At 34.6% G+C, this 26164-nt stretch overlaps 1 protein-coding gene across 1 annotated transcript; it reads left to right on the forward strand.

The window, feature by feature from the left end:
* The first annotated feature begins 1606 nt into the window (after window positions 1-1606).
* Window positions 1607-11514, forward strand: LOC133321029 (uncharacterized). The gene is made up of 4 exons (XM_061530132.1): window positions 1607-1718; window positions 7827-8161; window positions 8248-8587; window positions 11152-11514. The coding sequence occupies exons 2-4, from the start codon at window positions 7836-7838 to the stop codon at window positions 11512-11514; spliced, it is 1029 nt and encodes a 342-aa protein (XP_061386116.1). The 5' UTR covers window positions 1607-1718; window positions 7827-7835.
* Window positions 11515-26164: the final 14650 nt, after the last annotated feature.

Below are 26164 nucleotides of genomic sequence, written 5' to 3' on the forward strand. Positions count from 1 at the left end.
ACACACCTTACAAGGAACAGAGACTTCTACAGATTCTCAATTTGTTTGTGAATATTCATTTGATTTTTTAAAAAAACATGTCGACAAATTTGACTTTTCAAGATCGTCTTTCTTTATAAATACTTGGTTTATTATCCCAAAGTTCAAATTGCCCCAAAATTACACATTCTAGAACATAATTTTATCTGTTGACGGATTTTGCATCGGTCGATAAAAGATGAAAATCGATTTTGAACAGGTTTGACAAAATCGTAAAGTCTACTTTTTAGTAATGGCAAAATTTTAAAAATCTAATTTTTGGTCAGAAGCAAAGATCGGACTACTTACCCCTAATTCAGAATGGTACAGTCGTATCAATTCAGATTTGTCACAAAATTTTTTCCCAGCATGCGGTACAGGTCTGCACACCACGTTGCATTTATTCAATTACCTCTGGAAGCTTACCTTACTTTCTCCAGGTGATGTGCGGTGGCAGTCAGTTCCATTAACTGCATTTCCAAATTTGAAGACTAATTCAGATTCTGGATGAGATTAACAGAAAAATGAAAGTTTATTATACAATTTACAAAAAATGTGACTAGACTATATCAAAATCTAAACCGATTTCACACAAAACTTAACATACGTTGAGTACTTGATGATGACGAAAACAAATATAAGAGCTATATTCAATCCAATTTGACAAAACATTATAAATAAAAACATTATATGAATGATCATTCCCTATAAAAAGACATAAAACTAAAAAAATCAGCTTAAGCCCGACTGGGATTCGAACCCTGGTTGCTATGGAATCTCTCAAATGTTGTCCGACGCTTTAGCGTTCGAAATCACCTCCTTAACTTACGAAGATTCCACAATGTAGGTTGTATGAAAGAAAAATTGCTCTAAGAAGCTATGTTCAAATTTGGTACACTTAATACATTTAGAACACATATCGACTACATAAGTTTATCCACTCTGCTATCTCTCATACAAATTGAAACAATTTTGAAAATATTTTCTTAATTTGAATACATGTTTTTCGAAATGAATGTCGTCAAGGGATTACCCATTCCGTCTTTGTTGAAATGATTTTAGTTCAGCAAAAATTCACAATACCTTTTCAAAAAATATTGATAACACTAATACTACATTTCCATCCCTGATATGGGGGATAACGTAATTATCCTCCCATTGAGAATGTTAGTGTATTTAAGAATTGGCATGCGCATTACGAATGTGTTATAAATTAATAATATGATAATTTACCTTTAAATAGAACAAAAATATAAATATTTATATTAATTAAATTAAAGATTAAACTTTAAATATTTCACATGAATTATTGCCATATAAAATCAATATATTTTCCCTAACAAATCTCTCACAAACTTTAACACTCTCTATATCTCCCTTTTCCTCTGTCTCTCTCTCTCATTACAAAATATACTTCTCCACATTTCTACATGTTTATGTGCGAGAAAGAGAGTATTTTGGAAAACTTTATCTACGAACTATACAGACTTTCCTTCAAATATCCTTTCTACGTAATTTTTAGTTCCAATTCAACCACAATTCGAATAGGTTAGCCACAAAATCGTATTATTTGCCCAAAACAAACCAACAAAATTCCATTAGGAAAAAAATCAATTAAAAAATATATATAAAAATAAACGAAAAAAGTATTACTTGGAACGAGGAATTGTTTATAAATAATTCATTTATAAGCATAATTGGTAAGTTTCTTCTACGTCTTTGAAAATTGCACCTTCCATGAATGAGTAAAGCGGATTTTGTATCCTAATGGAAAAGAACATTCAATAATTACTAGCAGACATACAGACGACTTGTGTCTACATCAAATGTATAGAATTTGTGGAAAAATTGATTTCTTTTTTGTGCTGCTGCTTCTTCGTCCTTTTCTGTTCCGAAAAAGCCAATTACTCACACCCTTCGTGTCAGGTAAAAATCCTGTATGTATACAAACATACTGTCGACTGTCTGTGTAAACAATGGGGAATTAGTGTGAAAAAATATTAACCAATTATTTGAAATAACTTTAAGTGGAATTATTTCGTTTAGTGGATGATATTACCTTATATTGGAGGTAAAATGAAGTGATGCCCTTACATGATGGATATTCAGTTAATAAATATTAATATAAATTAAATACTAAATAATAAATTGATGTGGAGAAAACTATGAAAATTCAAAACTTCAGACGGACTAGTAATCAGTAGAAAAAGTGATCCTATTTAGAAATTTTAAATAACAAAAAGGGTGTTAAGAAGACTATAATCATTGCAATAGTGGAAATCCAAAAGAAAATCCATATGTTTAAAAAACATTTACAGCAGAACAATGTCTATATATTTTAAAATGAATTTCTTGGCAAAATGTTGCAAGATGGCCAAAATATCTCACTGGATATCAATAACTAAAATCGATCAATCCAACAGAAAGGATTACATTTACAATATTATAGCCTAGACAGACGACAGCCTTAATTTGCATTAACAGCCTTACTTCAAATTAACTTGTACATTATCCTCATTTTTATATGTTGTTAATGCACAAAATCAAACTGAATTAGACAATTTCAAATTTATATATATTTATGAAAATAAAAATAAAAAATGAAGGCAAATTTCAACTCTCGTCTGTCAGGAGTAAATATTAATTAAAATTAAGAAATTTTTAATGCAAATTAAGGCTGTCGTCTGTCTATGGTATTATAGGCAATATGTACAGAATTACTTCAAAATATCCGGATTTCGCAGTCATAGGGATAATACGACAAATTCAACCACACCTGTGTAATCCAACTATTCTTTGCCAACTTTCTATATTTTCAAAATTGCAGCCTTTGTGAGAATTTTGTGAAATTTTTAATGGATAAATATTGGTTCTATAACCATGTTTCTTTGGACCAATTCAGTTTCAAAAAATTTAGATTTCATCCAAACATTGACCATCTTATTATTTCTTCCAATCTTTGTTCAAATTCGAAGATGGGGAATATCGATCCACTCCTTCTGGAACCTCCACACAGGGGCTATTTGTAAATGCGGGCTATAGTTTATTATCGAACATTACGTTCTACTTTTTTATCTCGATATCCTCCGCACGTGAAATGATTACATCAGAGTCTTAGAACCAAACTCAAAACGCGGAACAAATCATAGATATCTGATTTGTTGTTAATATAAAAAGGGGCGAATATTAATAATTTTTGATAGGGAGATTTGTTACCATATACGACTACAAAGTACCAAATTACAACGAATTCGGTTGAAAACCGCGCTCGAGATCCCCACAATACCTAAATTATGGGATGCCCTTATATGGAGGCTTCCCGAAAAAATGGACGTATATATAATTTTTTGTGGAGAGATTTGGTACCTATTAAGAACTCAAAATACAAAATTACAGCCCATTCGATGTAAAAATCCGGTCAAAACCTTGCAAAAACTGGACTTATATTTATAATTTTTAGTGGAGATATTTGGTGTTCAATTTACCAAATTTCAGCGAATTCGGTTGGAAAACGCGTTCAAGAACCCCAAAATTCCGAAAATTGAGGGGTACCCTTATATGGGAGCTATGCCTAAAGGTGGACCGATAAAGCCCACCTTCGAACTTAACCTGCCTGCAGACAAAAGACGACTCTTTTATCGATTTATCTCAATTCGTTTAGACGCTAGAGTGATTACAACAGACAGACAGACGAACATGGCTACATCGTCATAGAATTTTACGCTGATAAAGAAATGATTATTTCGATGAGTTACAAACGGAAAAACAAAATTAATATACCCTCCATACTATGGTGGAGGGTATAAAAAAGGGGTTGTATGGGGGCGAATATTAATATTTTTCGGTAGAGAGAAAGTTTGTATCGCCGCGAAATATTGGTTCTAGACCCACATTTTAGTATACCGATCGTCATATCTCGACTAGCTGAGTCGATCTAGACATGTGTGTCCGTCCGTCCGTCTGTCCATTATAAATTGTAAACACGATACAGGCCACAGTTATGGACCAATCTTCACGAAATTTTGCATGTAGGATGGGTTCTGGCCAAAGAATAGGCATGCCTGTTTTTATAAAAATCGGTCAATATTTTAGTCAAATGGATCCTGACTGTTGTGTTATAGAATACAAAATTTGTATTCTATAGCGTATGTATTTACCCCTGATGGACATAGACCCGAGAAGTTGATATTATATCCAAGAGGAGTGGTTGACCTTTAAATTAATACCAATTATTTTGTTGTATGCTCTCGGACGTGGGAGTTACACCTAAATATTTACAGATATCTCCGTATTCGTATATTATTTAGTAACCCATTATCACTTTGAAATGTTCCATGAGGTTCCAGTTATGGTCAATGACAACGCCTACAATTTTCGGTGTTGATCAGATTATAATTTTGGAATGAAGTGGACCGAAAACTTAATTTTTTGTGTTATTTTCGAGTCGATCTATAGACCACAAATGAAAGTCGAACATCACAACACAACCCTCGGTAAAGGGAATCTGGACAATGGCTGTACTGAATACTCGTAATATTAGGAAAATATGTCAGTGTGAGGAAGAGGTGCTGTTTATCCCTAATCGGGCAAGATCACGAAATATTGCCTAGGCTCGGAATTAACATCCGCAGAAAATTTGAGTTCCGTGGTAGTTGTGTAGGGTATCGTATGATCGGCACCGTCCGACTATACTGCTCTGCTCACTGTTTTTTTTTTTTTTTTTTTTTGTGGAGAGATTTGGTACCTATTAAGAACTCAAAATACTAAATTACAGCTAATTAGGCGGGAAAATACGATCAAAACACCCGAAATACTGAAATTAGGAGGTACCGTTATATGGGGGCAACCAGAAAAAAAACGATTCTATGCAAAATTTTGGAGATATATCTCAATTCGTTTAGACGCTAGAGTGACGGAATATATATACTTTATAGGATCAGAAGTGATTATTTCGATGCGTTACAGACGGAAAAACAAAATTAATATATCCTCCCTACTATGGTGGAGGGTATAAAAACAAAAAATATATACGCAAAATTTATTTTGAAAAAAAAAGTTCGATAGAAAAGTAATTTGATCCAATTTTTGCTTGGTCAAAACTAAAGCAACTTCTTATTTGATTTCTTATAAATATATGAATTTTGCTAGTAATGGACAGTATAACTATTATTATTGACTCCCCCAACCAATCTTCGACATGTTTCGGTGTAGATTTGATGTTATTGTCAAGCTGAAACGCCCAAACAAGCGGAATTTTTTTCTTCACCGAAGGAAACTGTAGCGTTTTAAACAAATTTCAGTAAACAATCCGATACATTACATCATATTTCTCGTAAATATATCGAACTCTATAAACAGGAAAAAAGCTTTCTTTATATTTTTTGGGCATGTATACCTGCTACCATATCTCGTCCACTCTCTGTTCTTGAGGTTATATGCAAAGACAAGCCAATTCCATTGAACTCTTAAATGGATATTTTTTACTGCTTTGATAATTTGTTGATTAGTACGAACTGATGTTTTCGTCTGCCTCCCTCCGCGTTGAACTGTCACTACTGATATAGATGATAAAACCTACTTATAATTTGAAAAATCGCGGATACTTTTTTGTACTGTCGAGTTTGCTCATTTTTGTCCAAGCAAAAATCGACTTTCGATATTTTGAAGAGTTTTGGCACGCTTTTCAACCAAATTGTCTGTAATTTTATATCCTGGTTTTCATTAGGTTTAAGTGTTTCAAATAAGAAAGTACTGATCAATATCAATGCTTGTTGTAATTTATTTGTTAATGTTCAGCGATTTCCACTGAATTAAAACACAGGGTTGTCAAACTTTATTTACAGCACGCAAACTTTACCCTTATGACGACACTTAACAACTGAGCTGACGATATTTTACAGACTGAGATTTTCTTTATAACTGACGGGCGATACTCTACAAATTGGTAATGATTTCTATGTTACATTTTCTTTTATACTTTCGTATTTTATTCCAGAAACTTCTAAGTCTAAAATATATGTGTTGCCAATTATTCAATCAATCACAGTATTCAGCAATGCTCCCAAAAGCAATAATAGGAAATAAAGTATATGGGGGCTAACTACGAATGTAGACCAATATTGGCCTACTCCGAAAGCATGATAAAACATATGAAAATTCTTGAAATTGCGAATTATTCTAGGAAGAATGATTTAATGCTTTATATTTTCGCAGCAGATAGATTGAAAAATTTTATACGGTATAAAATTTAATAATACATCAATACTTTTAATAATAATAATAACCAATTTTTCCTGTTGCAAATGTCTGCTTTTGTAGGGATTCCTGGTCCTGCATATATTCCTGAGATCTATAGCTTCTGCGTGATGGTGTCATACACAAGCCAGATTTCATTGACGTATAGCAGAATCAATTTTACATAGACTTTGTCCATTTTAGACTCGTTTGTCTCGAAGACAAATCAGTCAAAAGATCTTAAGAGACTGACTAGCAATGTTGGGTCTGAAATTAATGTTAAAAAACTAAGGCCAGAAAACATCTAGCTACAAGGTGTAGCAGCTACAAGGTGTAGGTCGATAAATTCTGCTATCTAGGAAGCACTGTAACAACAGCAATTACTTGGCTAATTATTGGTGAGAGACGACTGCAATTCTGCATAGAGAAGCTCAACTGTGTATAGAGAAGATCTGTTAAGATCTTTAAATTTTGACTGATTTGTCTTCGAGATTTTGTCAGCAAGCCTTTTTAATGAAAACAGACTTCATTCCCTCTGAAGCCATCCATGTCCTAATGGGTCGAATTGAACATTTAAACATAGCCCTTATATGACAGCACCCCAATTTTCAGTATTTTGTGGATTTTGGACTTATTTTCCTAGAGAATTGGTTTTTAATTAATATTTTTAATTATTATTGGATGGCAAATTCGGTATATTGGATTCTCTCTATACCAAAAATTTTTCAACGTTTTGGTGGGTGTTCATATGATATAATTTTTTATATCATCAGTCATATGGCTATATACAGTTTGATACCCCAAATATGTGCCTAATCGAAATATTGGATTTAGACCTATGTTTCTTTGGACCATATCCGAAGGTGTCTGGAAGGTTCGCACGATGAATCTCGAAGAGAGTAATTTTTACAAACTTTTTTCCAAACTTAAATCAAATTCAGTGATGAGAATATAGGTTCAATTCTTCTGGTACCTCTACACAAAATGATCAAAAATTTACTGAAAATAATTTTTATTATTATTTTATGATATCCGATTTGAACTAAACTTTACACTACTTAATATTATAACCATGACTGTATAATGATGAAAGTTGGGACTTATCTCACTCCTCCTATTCCACAAGAAGTCAATATTTTGAAAACTTGTACATCTCATATGAAGCGAACGGAATATCCCCTTTCATCGACACTTTGCACAATATTATATTTTTACCGCATTTATATTTCGTCCGAAGATGGGACACGTGTATCTACACAATCTCGTAGCACCCACAAGTGTAAACATTTTTCACATTTGTTAATCCAATATCAGGCGATTTGAATGTTCGGTTTGATCCAAAGTTTGCAAATTGAAATATTTTACCAAACCACTCTCCATTCCACTCTCTTTGGTACCTCCAAACAGATTCGAAACTGATTCTTGTTTAATATGTACCATAATCTTATAAAGAGCTTATGCCTATTGATAAATGACGAACTAACCATCAATTAAATGCATGCCCACCATTCATTAATTCCACTAAAATTACTGTGAATTATTTTTCATTATTTGTTGTTTCTTGTCCTTTGCAGGCAGCCACAATGCTGGGTAATTGTGTTGGTAATTGCGCGTTCAGTGCACCACCACCCCCTGACTCAATACTGTCGATGCCGCCACCCCCTTTACCCTCTTTTCTGCTACCGAAAACTGCAGCTTTGCTATCGCCCAACAATGATTCGCATCCATGCTTTGCCACTCTGATGTGCGATCCAAATCCGCATCCACGCGAAAGTGGCATGGAGTTTGTTGAACTAACTGGCACGAATACAGGGCTGGAGAATACATGGCTATTTGTTTTGATTTCGTCGTGTGTTGGTGTTCTCATATTGGGTGGACTGTTGGCTGTTATATTGCTCAAGTGTAGAGAGTAAGTTTGTACAGATGAATGTTTTTCTTTTTTTTTTTTGGAATAATTTAATATTTTAATTTCTTCTATTTCGTATCAAATTACAGCACGCTTTTCTCTAGCTGCAATTTGTCGTATCACGATAGCAACATTAAACAGGGCACCATGTCTGCCTTGGGTGAACCTTCGAAATCAAATCCCTTCATGGCCGGTGGTATTTTATACCCCTGTACCTCGGTGAATACACGTGACACGCTACAAAGTCAAATGGCCAGCGACAGCCGTCTGTTGTGGGCCACTCTAACACCGCATGGCACTCGACACTTCATCACCGATTATCCGGCCAGTACAGTTCCCGAATCGAATGGCCATTATGAGGTGGTAGATTATCGTAGTAAAACGCCAAATCAACCATATCGTGATTATGTCAAGCGGACACCTATTAAGGTATGTATGTATGTAATGGAGTATAATTTATTTGAATAATTCAATGTGGAAACGAAATACAAGGATATGTCAACATTTGAGAGAATTGCGTGGAATAATTTATTATAAATTTTTACATTATATTTTGTTTTTGCAAAATAGTCAGGCTGAATCCCAGTTTGTTGTTTTTATAAAAAAAAACAACTATTTATTAGTGGGGTCGTATCGCTGGTAACGTAAGAACTTCGAATTGTCACAAGAGACATTTGGGTTTGAAAGGTTTTTGTAAAGAAGCTATTAATAGCTTCTGGGGAGAATATCCTAACAAAAAACTAAGGGAACTGATGAGGATCAGTGGCGAGATCCGAAACTATAGTCTTCCCTGCCTTACCCCTCGGCGGACAATGCCATACATTCCCCACTAATAAATAGTTGTTTTTTTTTTATAAAAACAACAAACTGGGATTAAGCCTGACTATTTTGCAAAAACAAAATACAAATGGTATCCCAAATAACCCGCCAAACACTACTTTTTACATTATATTTAATATAAAATTTTGGAATTGTGCCATTGAAGTTGTTATCGACTTCTCAAAAAGAAATTTAGCTAACAAATTTCCTTGACATTCTCAATGTTAGAAAACAAGTTAAACTTTCGTTTTACATTTTATAGGCCTGAGCCAATGTTCTCAATCGAGTCCGTGGCTGATGTATGCTTGGCACAAACTGACAATAACTCTAATCCTTCTGCCTAGTTCCATGAGATTGCCATTGTATATCTCCTGTTTGATGATTATTCTTGGAGACTGAGTTCTTCTCAAGGCGGTAAAATTCCAATCAAATGTCTGTTTCGGCCCACCTTATATCCCATCCTATCTTGCTTTCGAGAAAATCGGTACTCGGTACCTTTATTTGTTTTGTATTTAAAATGGCATGTGGACGGTACCCCAAATATTCGGCAATTCGAACCATATAGGTACGTTTGTCATCCTAATCATGTGTAGTTTGGTATTTACACTAAAACATGTAAATATGGGTCCAAAATTAAGTGAGAACCCAAAATTAAAGTGGATTAGTTTTAAAAACGTTCCCAATAGCTTCGAAATGCCGAAAATAGAGGGGGATGACCGTTAGGGTAGCCCCCACATAACTGTCATCCCCCTCTATTTTCGGCATTTTTAAGCTATTGGAAACGTTTTGAAGACTAATCGACTTTAATTTTGGGTTCTCATTGGTAAGGTTTAGAGTACCAGCCATCGTTACTGACCCAAATTACCGGGTAGCCCCCATGCAATGGTAGCCTGAACTTTTCAGCCGAACTGACTAATTGACCCTTCTGGAATTAGTATTAGGGGGAGAAAGCCGACGACCATCTTCGGAATTTATCTAGGCTTGTTAAAGATACTAGTTGTGTAAAGTTTGGTTCAAATCTAACATTCCTTTCGCCTGATATGCGATATTCACCGTCTACGCCCATCTGCTTGCCCAAATACCCATGCTTCAGGTCCATACACCAGTATCAGCATCTTGGAGACTGTGAGTTTGGTCTGCGAACATCTGTTGCCCAACACTATTCTTCTCAGAATTTCAAATCTGGTGTCATTAGTTTTATTTATGGCGGTACCAAGGTATTGGATCGGACTAAATTGCTTACATAGAGTAGCATCTGTTGGCCAACACTATTCTCCTCCGAATTTCAAAATTGATGTCATTAGTTTTATTTATGGGGGTACCAAAGTTTTGGATCGTATTATGTTCGCATGGAATTTTAAAATTATTTTCATGAATTTTTACCATTTTGTGGGTGCCAGAAGGAGTTAACCGATATTACCCATCTTCTAAATTAAATAAAATTTGGATGGGATATTACGATGTGCAAAGTTTCAATGAAATCGGTTATCCCCGTTCGATAGTTATCGTACGCACCAACCAGACAGATGGATGGACATTTGTAAATCGACTCCAAATTGTCTGAAACAGATATTTTGATTAGGCACATGTTTGCCGTAGCAAAGTGTATGTAGCTTCATTAGCCATAAGGCTGAGGGTATTACTTAGTAATGCTGCCCTAAAGCGGTGCCGAAGGCTTCTTGATGATAATGTTTTGGCATAGCCCATTAAACATAGCGTCCCATTATCATCATGTTTAAGGTTTTAGCCGCATTTTCCCGAGATATTGGGAGGTAAAACACAATTTGGTGGAAAAATTCCTATATATCAAAACTGGGAGCTTTATCAATCCCATGCAAAGATCCCATTCCATTTTGGGTATTATTATGAATTAATCGAAATGGCTATAATATGGCACATCGGATTCCTGGTAAATAAAAACCTACTATCCAGGAATTATTCAATATATGTGTAAATGTTTTACAATAATCCCCATAGAAATGTCCTGTTTAATTTTCGGTAAGTTGAATAATTTTGACCAAAATATTTTCGGAGCATGAACAACGTATAATCGTCTCGACAGATATAAGGAATTTTGAATGCACACCACGTGGTGGAGCTTAACTATTTTTTTACTTGTTATAATCATATGTCTTGAAAAATTAACTAATCTGTTATCTTCATTTCCCTTCCAGTCCTTCGACAACAATGGCTTCATTGATTACGACTATGAGGACCCCACACCTTTAATGGATTCCTATCATGACGATATGGATTCGGGCTACCAAGAACCCCAAGAAGTTTTGAATTCAATGCAAAGAGTATCACCACGGCCACGAGTCTCTTCACCCACTCGCATTGATAATCCAAATATGGCTCCGCTCAACTACTACCCATCGAATCCACGTAATTACAGCAACACTTCTCATCATCAGGCCTCAGCCAACAACTCACTGCAACGTCCGACTAATCTGAGTACAGCTGCAACATTAAATCGTAAAACGACAACAAGTCGACGTATTAGTGATGCCTCAACCTATAATGGGCAAAATATCTAAAGGAGATCACAGAGAAGGAATTGGAACTTGGCATAAATGTTATTTGTCAAAGTTTGGAATTGTGTTTCCTGAAGGCAGAAACACACGCAAAGAAGAACAAAAAAGAATTGAAAAACAGGAATTTTTAAAGGAGGAAACGCACAGTTGGAAGTTACAACGAAATACGAATTTTTGCAACAACAAGAACAGCAACAAAACGCATACCAGCCACAACCGGATACTAAAACAATAAGACGATGACACCAAAGACAAAATAAAAATTCTAATCAAATAGCAATATTTTAACAAAAAACAAAAACTACGGCAACAACATTAAAAGAAACCCTAAGAAAAAATACTCTTACATATATAGATAACTTATATAAACTAAGTGCGAATACTCACAAAAAAACACATCGTTCGTTTTTTCATCTCCAAAACTGTTTCCATCTTAAAAATCAACTCAAAACTAAAAAAACAATGGAATTAAAACAAAATAGTTCTAATTTTTAACACGCTTCAAACTCTGATATACATACAGACATATAGCAATATTATACTCAAATTTAAAGTATTAAAAAAAACAAAAGGCAACAACAACTACAACCAAAAATACACTATAATTTTAAGCATTAGCATTAGAACTAATTAATATAAATGCATAAATTATATATTCGTTGTAAGAAAATCCAAAATATGTCTTTGAAAATTTAAATGAAAATGATAAATTAAATTTCAATATAGCTAAGGTCCACAGTGTGAATGATTCGTCCATAAGCCGTTCTAAAAAAGCGTCGTTACGATCTTTTACATATTTCGTTTTTGGGACATATTAAGCATCACTTGACATTCTAGCTCAAGGCCTATAAATAAGGTCATCCAGAGAGATCAGCTGCATATTCGCTGCTACTCAAGTTTGCTGTCAATAGCCATTATTGTGAATTGAATTCCATTATGAAAACGTAAACCATGGCCTATCAATAAGGTCCTCCAGGGAGACCATATGGGTCATGGCACAATAAATATGTAGTCCATTTAGCGCAGCTGATGTCTCAGTTAATCGTCAAAGTGCGTATTTTCCACTTGAATTCGATGTACAATGTTGTCAACCATGTGAAATATTATATGAAAACATTTGACAGATGGTCGAGACAAAAACAAAGCTTTTTGTTTTGATACATGACCTTATTATTGCACCATGAGCTGGATATCAGTTGCCTCTCAAGTTTGCTGTCAAACCTCATTATTGTGAATTGACTTTCATTATGAAAACGTAAACAAATTTCTAATTTTTGACATTAAGCTTGAGTAGAAACAGCTGACTTCCGCTAGCTGGGTGACTTTATTAATAGATCTTAACGTACACAAAGCCCAAAAACAGCTGATCAAGCCCTATAAATAGGTTATCCAGGGAGACCAGCTGGATATCAGCTGCCTCTTAAGTTTGTTGTCAAACTCCATTATTGTGAATTGACTCCCATTATAAAAACGTAAACAATAGCCAACATTTTGACATCAGACTTGAGAAAAACAACTGACTTTCCCTAGCTGGGTGACCTTATTAATATATTTTGCAGCTGATTTTCGCTTGCTGGATGACCTTATTATCAAATAAATCTTCATAAAGTAGGTTAAACCGTATTGATTGCCATTTGCATTCGAAGAGCTCGACTGTTTACTTTATGATTCGTCAGCAGTTTTTCACAGTGTTAAAGGGTGGTACATCAGATTTATCTTAGCCGATTGTGATGAAAAATGTTCACGCGTTAATTCCTTTTTTGGAAACTTGAAGTCACTGTAAAGAACACAGCACATGGTCGTCATGCGTCAAATCGTTCTGATTACCTTTAATACTGAAGGTACGTTTAGATTTACGAAATTCACTCGATCTCAAATGTTAACTCCATTGCTTATACGTCAAATATAATCCACTGGATTTGTGAACAGGATTAAGGTGACGTATACGCAATGGAATTGACATTTAAGATTGAGTGAATTTAGTAATCTAAACGTAGCCTAAGTGTCAATGTTAAAAAAATGGCAATCTGTCCCATCAGAGTACGAATAGATAGAACAGATTTTACAGTTGTGTTACCGGGAAATTGCGAATTCCTACCAGAAATAGTTTCGCTCATTTACTTTCCCAGTAAATATTTACTCAGTAAGAATTTGCAAGAGTAAATACAAATTTCTCGTTCTCATGAGACAGAATTGCAAAAAGTAAACGAATAACATCCAGTAACAAGATTGTATCGACACAGCTGATTAAAACAACAAACTATTTGGCGCAAAGAGAAAAGTAGGATTTTATATTAGAAAAAAATTATAACAACCAAAAAATGTATGTTGTTTATAAATACTTGCGTTTTCTTCAACCATTTTAATGTTTAATGATGCAAAATAAAATTCACAAAACAATCAATTTGCTTGAGAACAAGTTTGTTTACAAAACAGCTGACTAAATATCAGCTGATTGTACAAGAAAATTCTTAAATTTTCCTTGTAAGAATTTGCAAATACTCAGTAACACAACCATCAATTCTGCTCTCTCAATGCATTCTCTTTTACTGGAATTTTGGGTAAACGAACATCATTTTTTAATAATTTCTACAAATTACTGAGTAAAAGAACTAACCTAATGGCATCTGCTGGTTTTTGATCAGTTGTTTCCTGGTAATGTGCAAAACATTTCAGGACTAAATTGTTGTTATCATATTTATTACAATTGCATTCAACAGATCTTTAATGGGAAACGTATATTTTGTAGATAAGCTGTTTTTTACTGGTAGTTGTTAATTTACTCTTCGCAATATTTTTACTTGGCAGAGAAAACGCTCTCATCAGTAATGTTTACTGGAAAACGAAAGAAAAAACTATGATTTGTTCGCTTATTAAATAAATTACCAGAATACGGACACAGCTGATTCAAAATTTATCTAATAAAAACTTGCAAGTGAAGGAAAAAATCCTGGACAAGGCTGAACTTAGCTTCGCTAAACCGTATTTATCATTTGACATATTTTGGAATTATCTTATTAAGAATTGAATAAAAATATTCCTAAAATCAGAACATGATAATTAACCGTCTAAATACTGTGTACTAAGATATTTTTGTTTTTTAAATAATAAAAATAAAATATTTAATGAATATTAAAAAAAAACTATTATTCTGTTTAATCGAAATGGTTGGTATTAAAAGTTAAGTGTTAGGCTAATGAAGGAATGATGTCCCCTCCTTAATTAGCCTTCCACACTTATAAAATGCATAAAATAGAATTAAAACATGAATTTTTTTTATAAAGAATGAATTATTGAAAACATAAATTCCACAATAAAGCTTTCCACTGATCTCATTAGTGTAATAAGAATCAAAAGTAGTAACAAAACTGTCACAAAAAATGGAATTTATTGCAACAATTAAATTCAGTAACTTTACTATAAAAACTAATTTTCCTCAAATGGTGTATGGCCAATAAAGGCGGAATATTATCGGAAGGTACTGAAAACAGTATTGTTATGTACATTTTTATTTGAGAAATCCACATGATTTCAAAATATCAATTTCAAAGCGTATACACGAAAGGAAACATATACGTTTTGTGGAATGGGATACGGTTATTGAATTGGCATTGGCGGGTGGATTTCGTTAATCTAAACGTACTTTTACGGATTTGTGATTTATACACATGCATCTTTTATACCATGTTTACATTAAGAAACTTGATAGTAATAAAATTAAACAATTATAGTTTATATAACTTATGATGTACGAAATATACATTATTTGAATTTTAATTCAACAATAATTATGTAGTTTTAATTTATTTCAATATTTTTTCAAATAGTTGTTTATCTATCATGTTAGACATCTAAATAAATAAAACCACACTCATAATGCATTTATTCCTCAATCAAAATACATAAATATATGCATAAATATAAAAATGATACGATTTTAATATATAATAATGATATCAATTAAAAGATATATCAAAGGTACTAAAACAATGTTTTTGAGTTGAATACTTCTTCTCCTACTTTTAAATATGATATATACACAAACACAATATTAACTGTCATTCATCCGAAAAAGAAACACGGTTGTAATAAGTTTTGTTCTATTAACATTTTTGTTAAATATAGTGTAAAAAAATACAACTCTTAATAAACTCAAACGCTCAATTTCACTATTTAATTTTATTTCTATTCATAATTGCATTAATTTTCATATATCTGTGTAAAATATTATGTTCCATATATACTATCTGTGTATGTTATAGAATTAAATGCTAATAAGATGCAACATTTGTAATAAAAGCATAAAACACAATAATTGTTTAAAATATTTTATTCTATGCCATGTTGAAGTAGTACCTGAAGAAGAACAAGTGAAAAAGCGTTAAGTTCGGCCGGGCCGAACTTTGGATACCCTCCACCATAGAAATACTGAAAAATTGCTGAATAAAAATATAGGGAACATACATTTAACTACAATTCTACCAATCGATTGTTGTAAACCAAATAGAAATTTCAGCAATTTCAATAGGAGTTTTTCCTAATAATTTAGTTTTGAATCCCAATACCGTGCATTAAATATTAAATATTAGCTAAATATTAAATATGTAGGATGTTTTATATAGGACCTGGACCTGCGGGTCGATATAGTTCATTCTCAAACCTCACGTTCTAATTTTTATGTCGATATCTACCAATAGAAAAATGATTACAACATATGGCTAAACCGACTAAATCGGCTATAGTCTTCCCTGCCTTACCCCTTGGCAAACAATGCCATACATTCCCCACTAATAAATAGTTGTTTTTTATAAAAACAACAAACTGGGATTCAGCCTGACTATTTTGCAAAAACAAAATACAAATGGTATCCCAAATAAACCGCCAACACTACTGAAGTTGTAGACGCAGGCACGGTTAAACTGTTTGGTTTGTTGCTGTACACTAGCAACACCAACAAAGTCGTTGTGTGCATTTGTCGCGATGTGACAACACACAACAGTGGGAAAGGTGTGGTATTGTTTGTAAATGCCTTGTTAACCTCGAAATGAGGCTCCAGCGAAATTCTCATGCAGTTTATGTCGTTGGTCAGCTAAGTACTTCGCTTTGTTACAAGAGACATTTGGGTACGAAAGGTTTTTTGTATAGAAGCAATAGCTTCTGGGGAGAATATCCCAACAAAAAACTAAGGGAACTGATGAGGATCAGTGGCGTGATCCGAAACTATAGTCTTCCCTGCCTTACCCCTCGGCAAACAATGCCATACATTCCCCACTAATAAATAGTTGTTTTTTATAAAAACAACAAACTGGGATTCAGCCTGACTATTTTGCAAAAACAAAATACAAATGGTATCCCAAATAAACCGCCAACACTACTGAAGTTGTAGACGCAGGCACGGTTAAACTGTTTGGTTTGTTGCTGTACACTAGCAACACCAACAAAGTCGTTGTGTGCATTTGTCGCGATGTGACAACACACAACAGTGGGAAAGGTGTGGTATTGTTTGTAAATGCCTTGTTAACCTCGAAATGAGGCTCCAGCGAAATTCTCATGCAGTTTATGTCGTTGGTCAGCTAAGTACTTCGCTTTGTTACAAGAGACATTTGGGTACGAAAGGTTTTTTGTATAGAAGCAATAGCTTCTGGGGAGAATATCCCAACAAAAAACTAAGGGAACTGATGAGGATCAGTGGCGTGATCCGAAACTATAGTCTTCCCTGCCTTGCCCCTCGGCAAACAATGCCATACATTCCCCACTAATAAATAGTTGTTTTTTATAAAAAACAACAAACTGGGATTCAGCCTGATTATTTTGCAAAAACAAAATACAAATGGTATCCCAAATAAACCGCCAACACTACTGTTTTAGAATTCCATACTATGCAGGGTATGAACTGAAAATTTCGTCTACAGAATATCCCCCATTCTATGGTGGAATAAAGCTATATGAGGATAACCTCAACACACGGAACAAATTAGCTAACTATTTTAATATAAACAAGTGAAAAAGCGTTAAGTTCGGCCGGGCCGAACTTTGGATACCCTCCACCATAGATATACTGACAGGTACTAGAAATGAAAATATAGGGAACTCACCAAAATGTAAACATATACCGACATTTTTAAAAACGGATTATGTAAACCATAATACAAATTTCAGAAATTTTTAATGGATAATTATACCCTCAGCCTTATGGCTAATGAGGAAGTATGCACTTTAAAACGGTGAAAATGTGCGCCATCGAAATATTGGTTCTAGACCCCATATTTCTTTGGACCAAACTTTGCCCATCTTATTATTTCTTCCAAACTTAGTTCAAATTCGTTCCGGATTAAGGGTCATTGAACCCTGATTAAGGCTTAATATGGATTAAGGGTCATTGAACCCAGATTAAGTTTTAATCCGGATTAAGAGTCATTTATCACGGATTAAGAGTCATTTATCCTGGATTAAGGCTTAATCCGGATTAAGGTTCATTGAACCCTGATTAAGACTTAATATGGATTAAGGGTCAGTAACCCCGGATTAAGGGTTAATTCGGATTAAGAGTCATTTATCCCGGATTAAGAGTCATTTATCCCGGATTAAGGGTCATTGACCCCGAATCCGGATTAAGGGTCATTGAACCCTGATTAAGGCTTAATAAGTATTAAGGGTCAGTAACCCCGGATTAAGGGTCAGTATCCCCGGATTAAGGTTTAATCCGGATTAAGAGTCATTTATCCCGGATTAAGGGTCATTGACCTTGGATTAAGGCTTAAGGGTCATTGAACCCTTAATCCGGATTAAATGTCATTGGCTCGGATTAATGTCCATTGACACCGGATTAATGTTTAATCCAGATTAAGAGTTATTTATAGCGAATTAAGGGTCATTTATCCCGGATTAAGGCTTAATCCGGATTAAGGGTTATTGGCCCCGGATTAATGTCCATTGACACCTGATTAAGGTTTACTCCGGCTTAAGAGTCATTTATCCCGGATTAAGAATCATTTATCCGGGATTAAGGGTCATTGACCCCGTATTAAGGCTTAATCCGGATTAAGGTTCATTGACCCTGGCTTAAGCCTTAATCCGGATTAAAGGTCAGTGACCCCGGATTAAGGGTCACTGACTTCCGATTAAGGCCTAATCCGAATTAAGACCTAATCCAAATTTACGGCCATATTTAATTACACACTACTCATATGTATGGTTCAACTGCGAATCGGAACGGTTCGATGTGATTCTCAGCGAAAATTACTGAAGTGAAATGCATTTTTCCCACATCGTAATAAATTAAATCGAGAATGCCGTATAAAATTTTAATATATAAATGAGCTTAGTGATAAGTGAGTGAGTGAAGCTAGGAGGTTGAAATTATGAGTGTAGGTTGTTGTTGGTGTGTAGGCGTGGGTTTTGGAAATATGAACTTTAACGGTACGAAAAGTATAGTTTCGTCCAATTTTAGGTAAATAGTGCACCAAAGACCCAAATTTAAGCCGATTGGTTTTACATAGGGACTATGCCCAAAAGCGGGCTGATATAGTCATTCTCGAACAAAGGACGAATGATTACAACAGATGGATGAATCGACTAAATCATCATATGTACGGTATAAACGGAAAATTGCGAGTAAAGCATATTCCCCCTACTATGGTGGAATTAGGGTATATGGAGGTAACCCCAAAAACCGGAACAAATCAGTTATCTATTTTAATATAATCCAGTAAGGAAAGTAGTAAAGTCGGACGGGGCCGACTATATGATACCCTTCACTACTTTGGGTATATTCAACAGATGAATCCTAACAGACCTTCAGAAGTTTTTAATGGATAATTATAGCCTCAGCCTTGCAGATCCTCCGCTATAGCTATCCTCCGCAGGTGAATGATTACTACAGGGTCTTGGAACCAAACTCGAAACGCGGCACAAATCAGATAACTAATTTAATATAAAAAAGGGGGTTATATAGGGACTACCCCAAAAATGGGTCGAATATTAATAATTGTTGGTAGGGCAATTTGTTACCATATACGACTACAAAATACCGAATTGCAGCAAATTCGGTTGAAATACCCGCTCAAGAACCCCAAAATACCGAAAATTGGGGGTACCCTTATATGGGGGCTATCCGAAAACATGGACCTATATTTATATTTTTTTGTGGAGAGATTTGGTACCCAATAGGAACCCAATGTACCAAATTTCAGCGTACTCGGTTAAAAAACGCGCTCAAGAACCCCAAAATACCGAAAATGGGGGGTATCCTTATATGGGGGCTATCCGAAAAAATGGACCTATATTTATAATTTTTAGTTGGGAGATTTAGTACCCAATAATAACCCAATGTAGCAAATTTCAGCGAATTCGTTTGAAAAACACGCTCAAGAACCTCAAAATACCGAAAATTGGGGGTACCCTTATATGGGAGCTATGGCTAAACGTGGACCGATATAGCCCATCTTCGAACTTGACCTGCCTGCAGACAAAAGACGACTTTATGCAAAATTTTGGCGATCTATCTCCATTCGTTTAGACGCTAGAGTGATTACAACAGACAGACGGACAGACGGACATGGCTATATCGTCATAGAATTTTACGCTGATCAAGAATATATATACTTTATAGGGTCGGAAATGATTATTTCCATACTATGGTGGAGGGTATAAAAATGGGGTTATATGGGGACTACCCCTAAAATGGGGTGAATATTAATAATTTTTGGTAGGGAGATTTTTTACCATATACGACTACAAAATAGCAGCGAATTCGGTTGAAAAAACGCTCAAGAACCCCTAAATACCGAAAATTGGGGGCTATCAGAAAAAGTGGACCGATGTTTATAATTTTTAGTTTAGATATTTGACACCAAATAAGAACCCAATGTACCAAATTTCAGCGAATTCGGTTGAAAAACGCGCTCAATATCCCCAAAATACTGAAAAGTGGGTGTACCCTTATATGGGCGCTATCAGAAAAAGTAGACCTATGTTTATAATTTTTTGTGTAGATATTTGGTAATAATAACCAAATGTAATTAAAAAGAACCAAATGTACCAAATTTCAGCGAATTCGGTTCAAAAACGCGCTCAAGATCCCCAAAATAACGAAAATTGGGGGTACCCTTATATGGGGGATATCCGGAAAAATGAACCTATATTTATAATTTTTGGTGGGAACATTTGCTACCCATTAAGAACTCAAAGTAACAAATTTCAGAGAATTCTGTGGAAAAACGCACTCAAGAACTTCAAAATACCGAAAATTTGAGGGTACCCTTATATGGGGGCTATCAGAAAAAGTGGACCTATGTTTATATTTTTTGTGTAGATTGGGGGTACCCGAAAAAATTAACCTATATTTTTAATTTTAGGTGGGGACATTTGCTACCCAATAAGAACTCAAAGTCCCAAATTTCCCTGTACCACAGGATGTAAACATTCTAATAGACAATTTCAATAAAACCAATTGAAAAATGGCGCACATGAATATTTCCTTAGTAAATATCTTCGTGTACGAGCATTTTAAAACAAAGTGGCAAAATATAGGAAGAAGTTGCACAAAATTTCAAAAAGTGGCACATTTGGTATCAAAATAAAGATGGCACAAGATGGCAAGACCGAAAAAAGTATAAAAATTGATACTTTGGTGGCACAACGGTTACGCTGATCCTTATTGTCTGTAATGATACCCTCCACCATAGTATGGATACATAGCCAAAATTTTTCATAGAATGACCTTTTGTCTGCAGGCAGGCCAGGTCAAGTTCGAAGATGGTGTTCTTGAACGCGTTTTCAACTGTATTCCCTGAAATTTGGTACATTGCGTTCTTATTGTGTACTAAATATCTCCACTGAAAATTTTCGGTTATATAAGGTTCTTGAACGCGTTTTTTAACCGAATTCGCTGTAATTGGTATTTTGTAGTCGTATATGGTAACAAATCTCCCTACCAAAAATATTAATATTCACCCCCTTTTAGAGGTAGTCCCCACATAACCCCCTTTCTTATTAAAATAGTTAGCAAATGTGTTCCTTGTGTTGGGGTTGTCCCCTCATAGGCGTATTCTGCCACAGTAATGGGGATAGTCGTTACTCGGCATAGTCAGTTTTTACCCTTCAAAGTGCGGAATTCTAAAATGATTTAGCCATCTGTTGTAATCATTCCACCTAAAGATATCGTTATAAAAAACTCGACCCTGACGATAATGAAATATATCGGTAGGCATTTAGGCATCTCCTCCATGTAATGTTACCTCCTGAAGGAAAGAATTGAGATGCAAAACTAAAATATTGGGTTCGAAATTGACATATATCGGTCATTAATTAGACATAGCCCTCATATAATGATAACGCCAAATATTTTCTCAATCTAAAAGTTATTATGTAAATGCCGTTTAATGTTCTTAAATTAGATATTTTTTTTTTTCAAAAATATTTGTAAAATTGTAGTTTGGTGAAAAATCTTAATATTTCTGTATTTTATGGATTCTGAGACTGTTACCAACCATTCATTGAGTTGCAAATATTTCTTCCAGGTGATTCAATGGGTCTGTTCCAGTGCTGCAAGAATCTACTACTTTTTACGACGATAATGAAAATTCTTTTATGATATCGAAGAAAATAATAAAATCTATTAGATTTTTGCAATACGGGAACAGACCAAATATTGGCCTATGTTCAGGGATATCCCCGATATAACGGTACCCTCTAAATTACCTTTTTTAGGTTATAAGACACGTTTTCCACCCAACAAAAATTATCAATATCGGTCCAAATTTTGGAGAGTTTATGTTAAATTCCTAAAATAACAAAACCACAAAAAGTTAAAAATATCAGTCTAGTTTTTGGTTTGATTCATGGCATAATTATAAAAGGTAGTCTCATGAAATCCCATATATCTATTTTTTCATAAATTTACTTCTGACAACATTCAGCCTTCAAAATTTAAATGAAAATGTTATCCTTCGAAATGCGCGGATAGTATGTTTATTAATATTTTGAAGTTCCATGCCTCTAAAACCTATAAATATAAGTTGTAATACCCAAATTTACATCTTGATCAATATAAGTTTGTAGCCCATTTGGTTTACAATTTACTTCAATTTCCTAATGGGAACATTTGAAGCTCAAATCATTTTGCTATTAAAAATTGAAATTTTCACTGCTACCTTTGCATAAGTTACCTCTACATATGAAAGGTTCAATTGAAGGGCTAAGCAGTATATTCGTGTTGAGCGTTTTTTGTTATCGCTTTAACGCACGGAAAGAGTTAAAATATATTTAACTCTGAAGCGCAACGCACATCAACTTCAAACGTTAGTGTTAACGTTTCCTTGTGGTGGTTGTATTTTCGATATCACATAACGCGACGGATTTGGTGAAAAATTAGCCCTTAACTTACTATTGACTTTCTCCCAAATACTATTGCCCGATTATACCCAACACAATTCTTTTTATACCCTTCACGCTATCTTCTGAAGGAATCGAGATATGGTGCTGAAATTTTGTATAGGGTTGTCTTTTGACTGCAGGCAGGTACCTCCTAATTTTCGGTGCTTTGCGGTTCTTGAGCACGTTTTTCAACCGAATTCGCCGAAATTTGCTACAATGGGTTCTTATTGGGTTCCAAATTTCTCCACAAAAAATTATAAATATAGGTCAATTTTTTCTGGTAGCCCCCATATAACGGTACCCTCTAATTTGCAGTATATTGGGGGTTTTGATCATATTTTTCCACCGAATTAACTGTAATTTAGTATTTTGAGTTCTTAATAGATACCAAAATTCTCCACGAAAAATTATGAATATAGGTCCTTTTTTTCGGATAGCCCCCATATAAGGGTACCCCCAATTGCGGTATTTTTGGGTTCTTGAGCGCGTTTTTCAACCGAATTCGCTGTAATTTAGAATTTTGTGGTCGTATATGGTAACAAAACTCCCTACCAAAAACTATTAATATTCGCACCCTTTTTGGGGTAGTCCCCTTACAACCCATTTTTATATTACAATAGTTATCTTATTTTTACCTCGTTTTGGGCTTATCCACCATAGTAGTGTATATATTCTGTATTCGAAATATGGAATTCTATGACGATTTAGCCATCTGTTTTGATCATTCTACCTTCGTTGGATACTGAGGTAAAAAACTAGAACGGCCAGGTTCGAGAATGATATATAATATATGGGCCCCCAGTTACGCCTATCCCCCACATTGTGATACCTATCCATTTTCGGTATTTTTAATATATAGCGTGAAGGAAGGTATTGTGATGCCAAAATGTTTGGTTAGAAATACAGCTATATATATAAGTCCTTAATTTTGCATAGAAGCTCAAATAATTACAACTCCAACTGTAAGGTATTTCCTGCACGATGTAATAGCCTCCAGCAACCAACACATAGAAATGTTTTTCGTCTATGACAATATCCATATTAAACCAGCAGCTTCCACCCCACCTCCCAAATAAAATCATTTGTACGTTGGTGATGGCCTCACATCGACAAAATCGGTCCACATTTTGGGTGTTTTGCGATTTTAGGACAAATCTCCATTAAAAATTGCTGGAATTTGTATTTGGTATACATTATGGTTTACAACAATAATTGTTGGTATAGGTATACGTGGTGGTATGTTCCCCATATTTTCATTTCAAGTAACTATCAGTGTAACTATGGTGGAGGGTATCCAAAGTTCGGCCCGGTCGAACTTAACGCCTTTTTCACTTGTTACTATTGACATTTAACGTCAGTAGTTTTTCGATATGTATATACCCAGCGTCACATATATGGACACGGTCAGTAGTAAGTCAATAGTTTATAAACTTACAAACGATACTTATACATTTTAAAATCGGACAAAAGCTATGTATTTTCTTCAACCAGTAAGGAAAGTAGTAAAGTCGCCGACTATATGATACCCTTCACCACTATGGGTATATTAAACAGGACTATTAGCATGAAATTGGATGAAATAAAATATGTGATATTTATCTAAATGTGAATCTACGTAGATCTATCCATAAAGTATGTAAATCGACTTCAAACAAACATAAATAGGTCATCCGTTGGGCTATGTCTGTACTTCTAGAAAACGCAACTACATAATTCTATGCTCAATTTTGTACGTTGTGCAAAATTTGATGTCAAACTGACTAACATGAGGAGTTTGATGCCCAATTTACTTGAAATCGGGCGAAAATATATATGGGAGCTCTATGCAAATATTAAGCGATTTCAAACAAACTTGTCACACACACAGGTTAGGTTATACTAATTTCAGAACGTTTTGTTCCTATTGGTTCCTTGGTGCGTCAATTACTTAAAATCAATCTATAATAAAAGGGAGCTATATCTAATTTTCGTGCAAATCGCAAGATATATGTGGTGCACCATTCACATGAAATCGAAGGAACTATATATGGGACCTATATCTAAATCTGTACCGATTTTCACGAAACTTGGCAGACATCATTCTAGACTCAATTTAGTACGTTATGCCAAATTTCGTGCAAATCGAAAGATAAATAGGGACTTTGGGGCACCAATTACATGAAATCGGACGAAACTATATATGGGAGCTATATCTAAATCTGGACCGATTTTCTCGAAACTTGGCCGACATCACTCTAGGCTTAATTCAGTACGTTATGCCAAATTTCGTGCAAAACAAAAGATATATAGGGACTTTGGGGCACCATTTACATGAAATCGGACGAAACTATATATAGGAGCTATATCTAAATCTGGACCGATTTTCACGAAACTTGGCAGACATCATTATAGGCCTAAATGATTAGCCTGTACCAAATTTCGTGCAAATCAAAAGATATATAGGGACCGTTTACATTAAATCGGTTAAATATATATATGGGAGCTATATCTAAATCTGAACCGATTTTTTCCAATTTCAATAGGGTTCGTCCTTGGGCCGAATAAGTGACCTATGCGAAATTACATCCAATTCGGATAATAATGCGACCTGTACTTTGTTTACAATTTAACATGGACAGACAGACGGACGGACGATCATGCATAAATCGACTTAGAAAGTGATTCTATGCATATTCTCAAAAGGAACCATGGGTCTATCTCGATTATTTTTGCCTGTTACAAACATATGCACAAAGACATAATACCCTGTACCACAGTGTGGTGAAGGGTATAAATATTTCAATATTTGAGACGATTTTAACAAAATCCAAATTATTCCCATCCCAAGCCTGTATCGCATGAAGTCATTGTAGAAATATTCGATAGCCAATGGAAAATTTCGCCTTAATTGGGAAAAAAGTCGGGTCTTAGGCGCACCATCTTGTATATGGGAGGTATACCTATATCTTAACAGATTCTCAACAATTTGGATAGTCTAAACAAAAATAAGAAGAAGCCTAATCATGCTCAGTTGGCTGTTAAAATAGCAAATGCTTCTTCTTATTACATGATACGAAGACAAGTTTTGTCTGTTCCCGTACTACAAGAATCTACTATTTGTTACTACGATAACTGTTTTTCCTTTACGATATCGAAGAAAATAGTAAAAACTAGTAGATTCTTGCAGTACGGGAACAAACTAGTTGTTGAAAATACATATGGAGATATGTCGCCATAATATTAGACAAACACCCCACATTTCCATCAGGGCAATGTTACATACAATAACTTTTTTCTA

The sequence above is a fragment of the Musca vetustissima genome, unplaced genomic scaffold (assembly GCF_032173495.1).
Source record: "Musca vetustissima isolate MV318-11 ecotype Yass unplaced genomic scaffold, APGP_CSIRO_Mvet_v1 utg3598, whole genome shotgun sequence".
Classification (NCBI taxonomy): Eukaryota; Metazoa; Arthropoda; class Insecta; order Diptera; family Muscidae; genus Musca; species Musca vetustissima.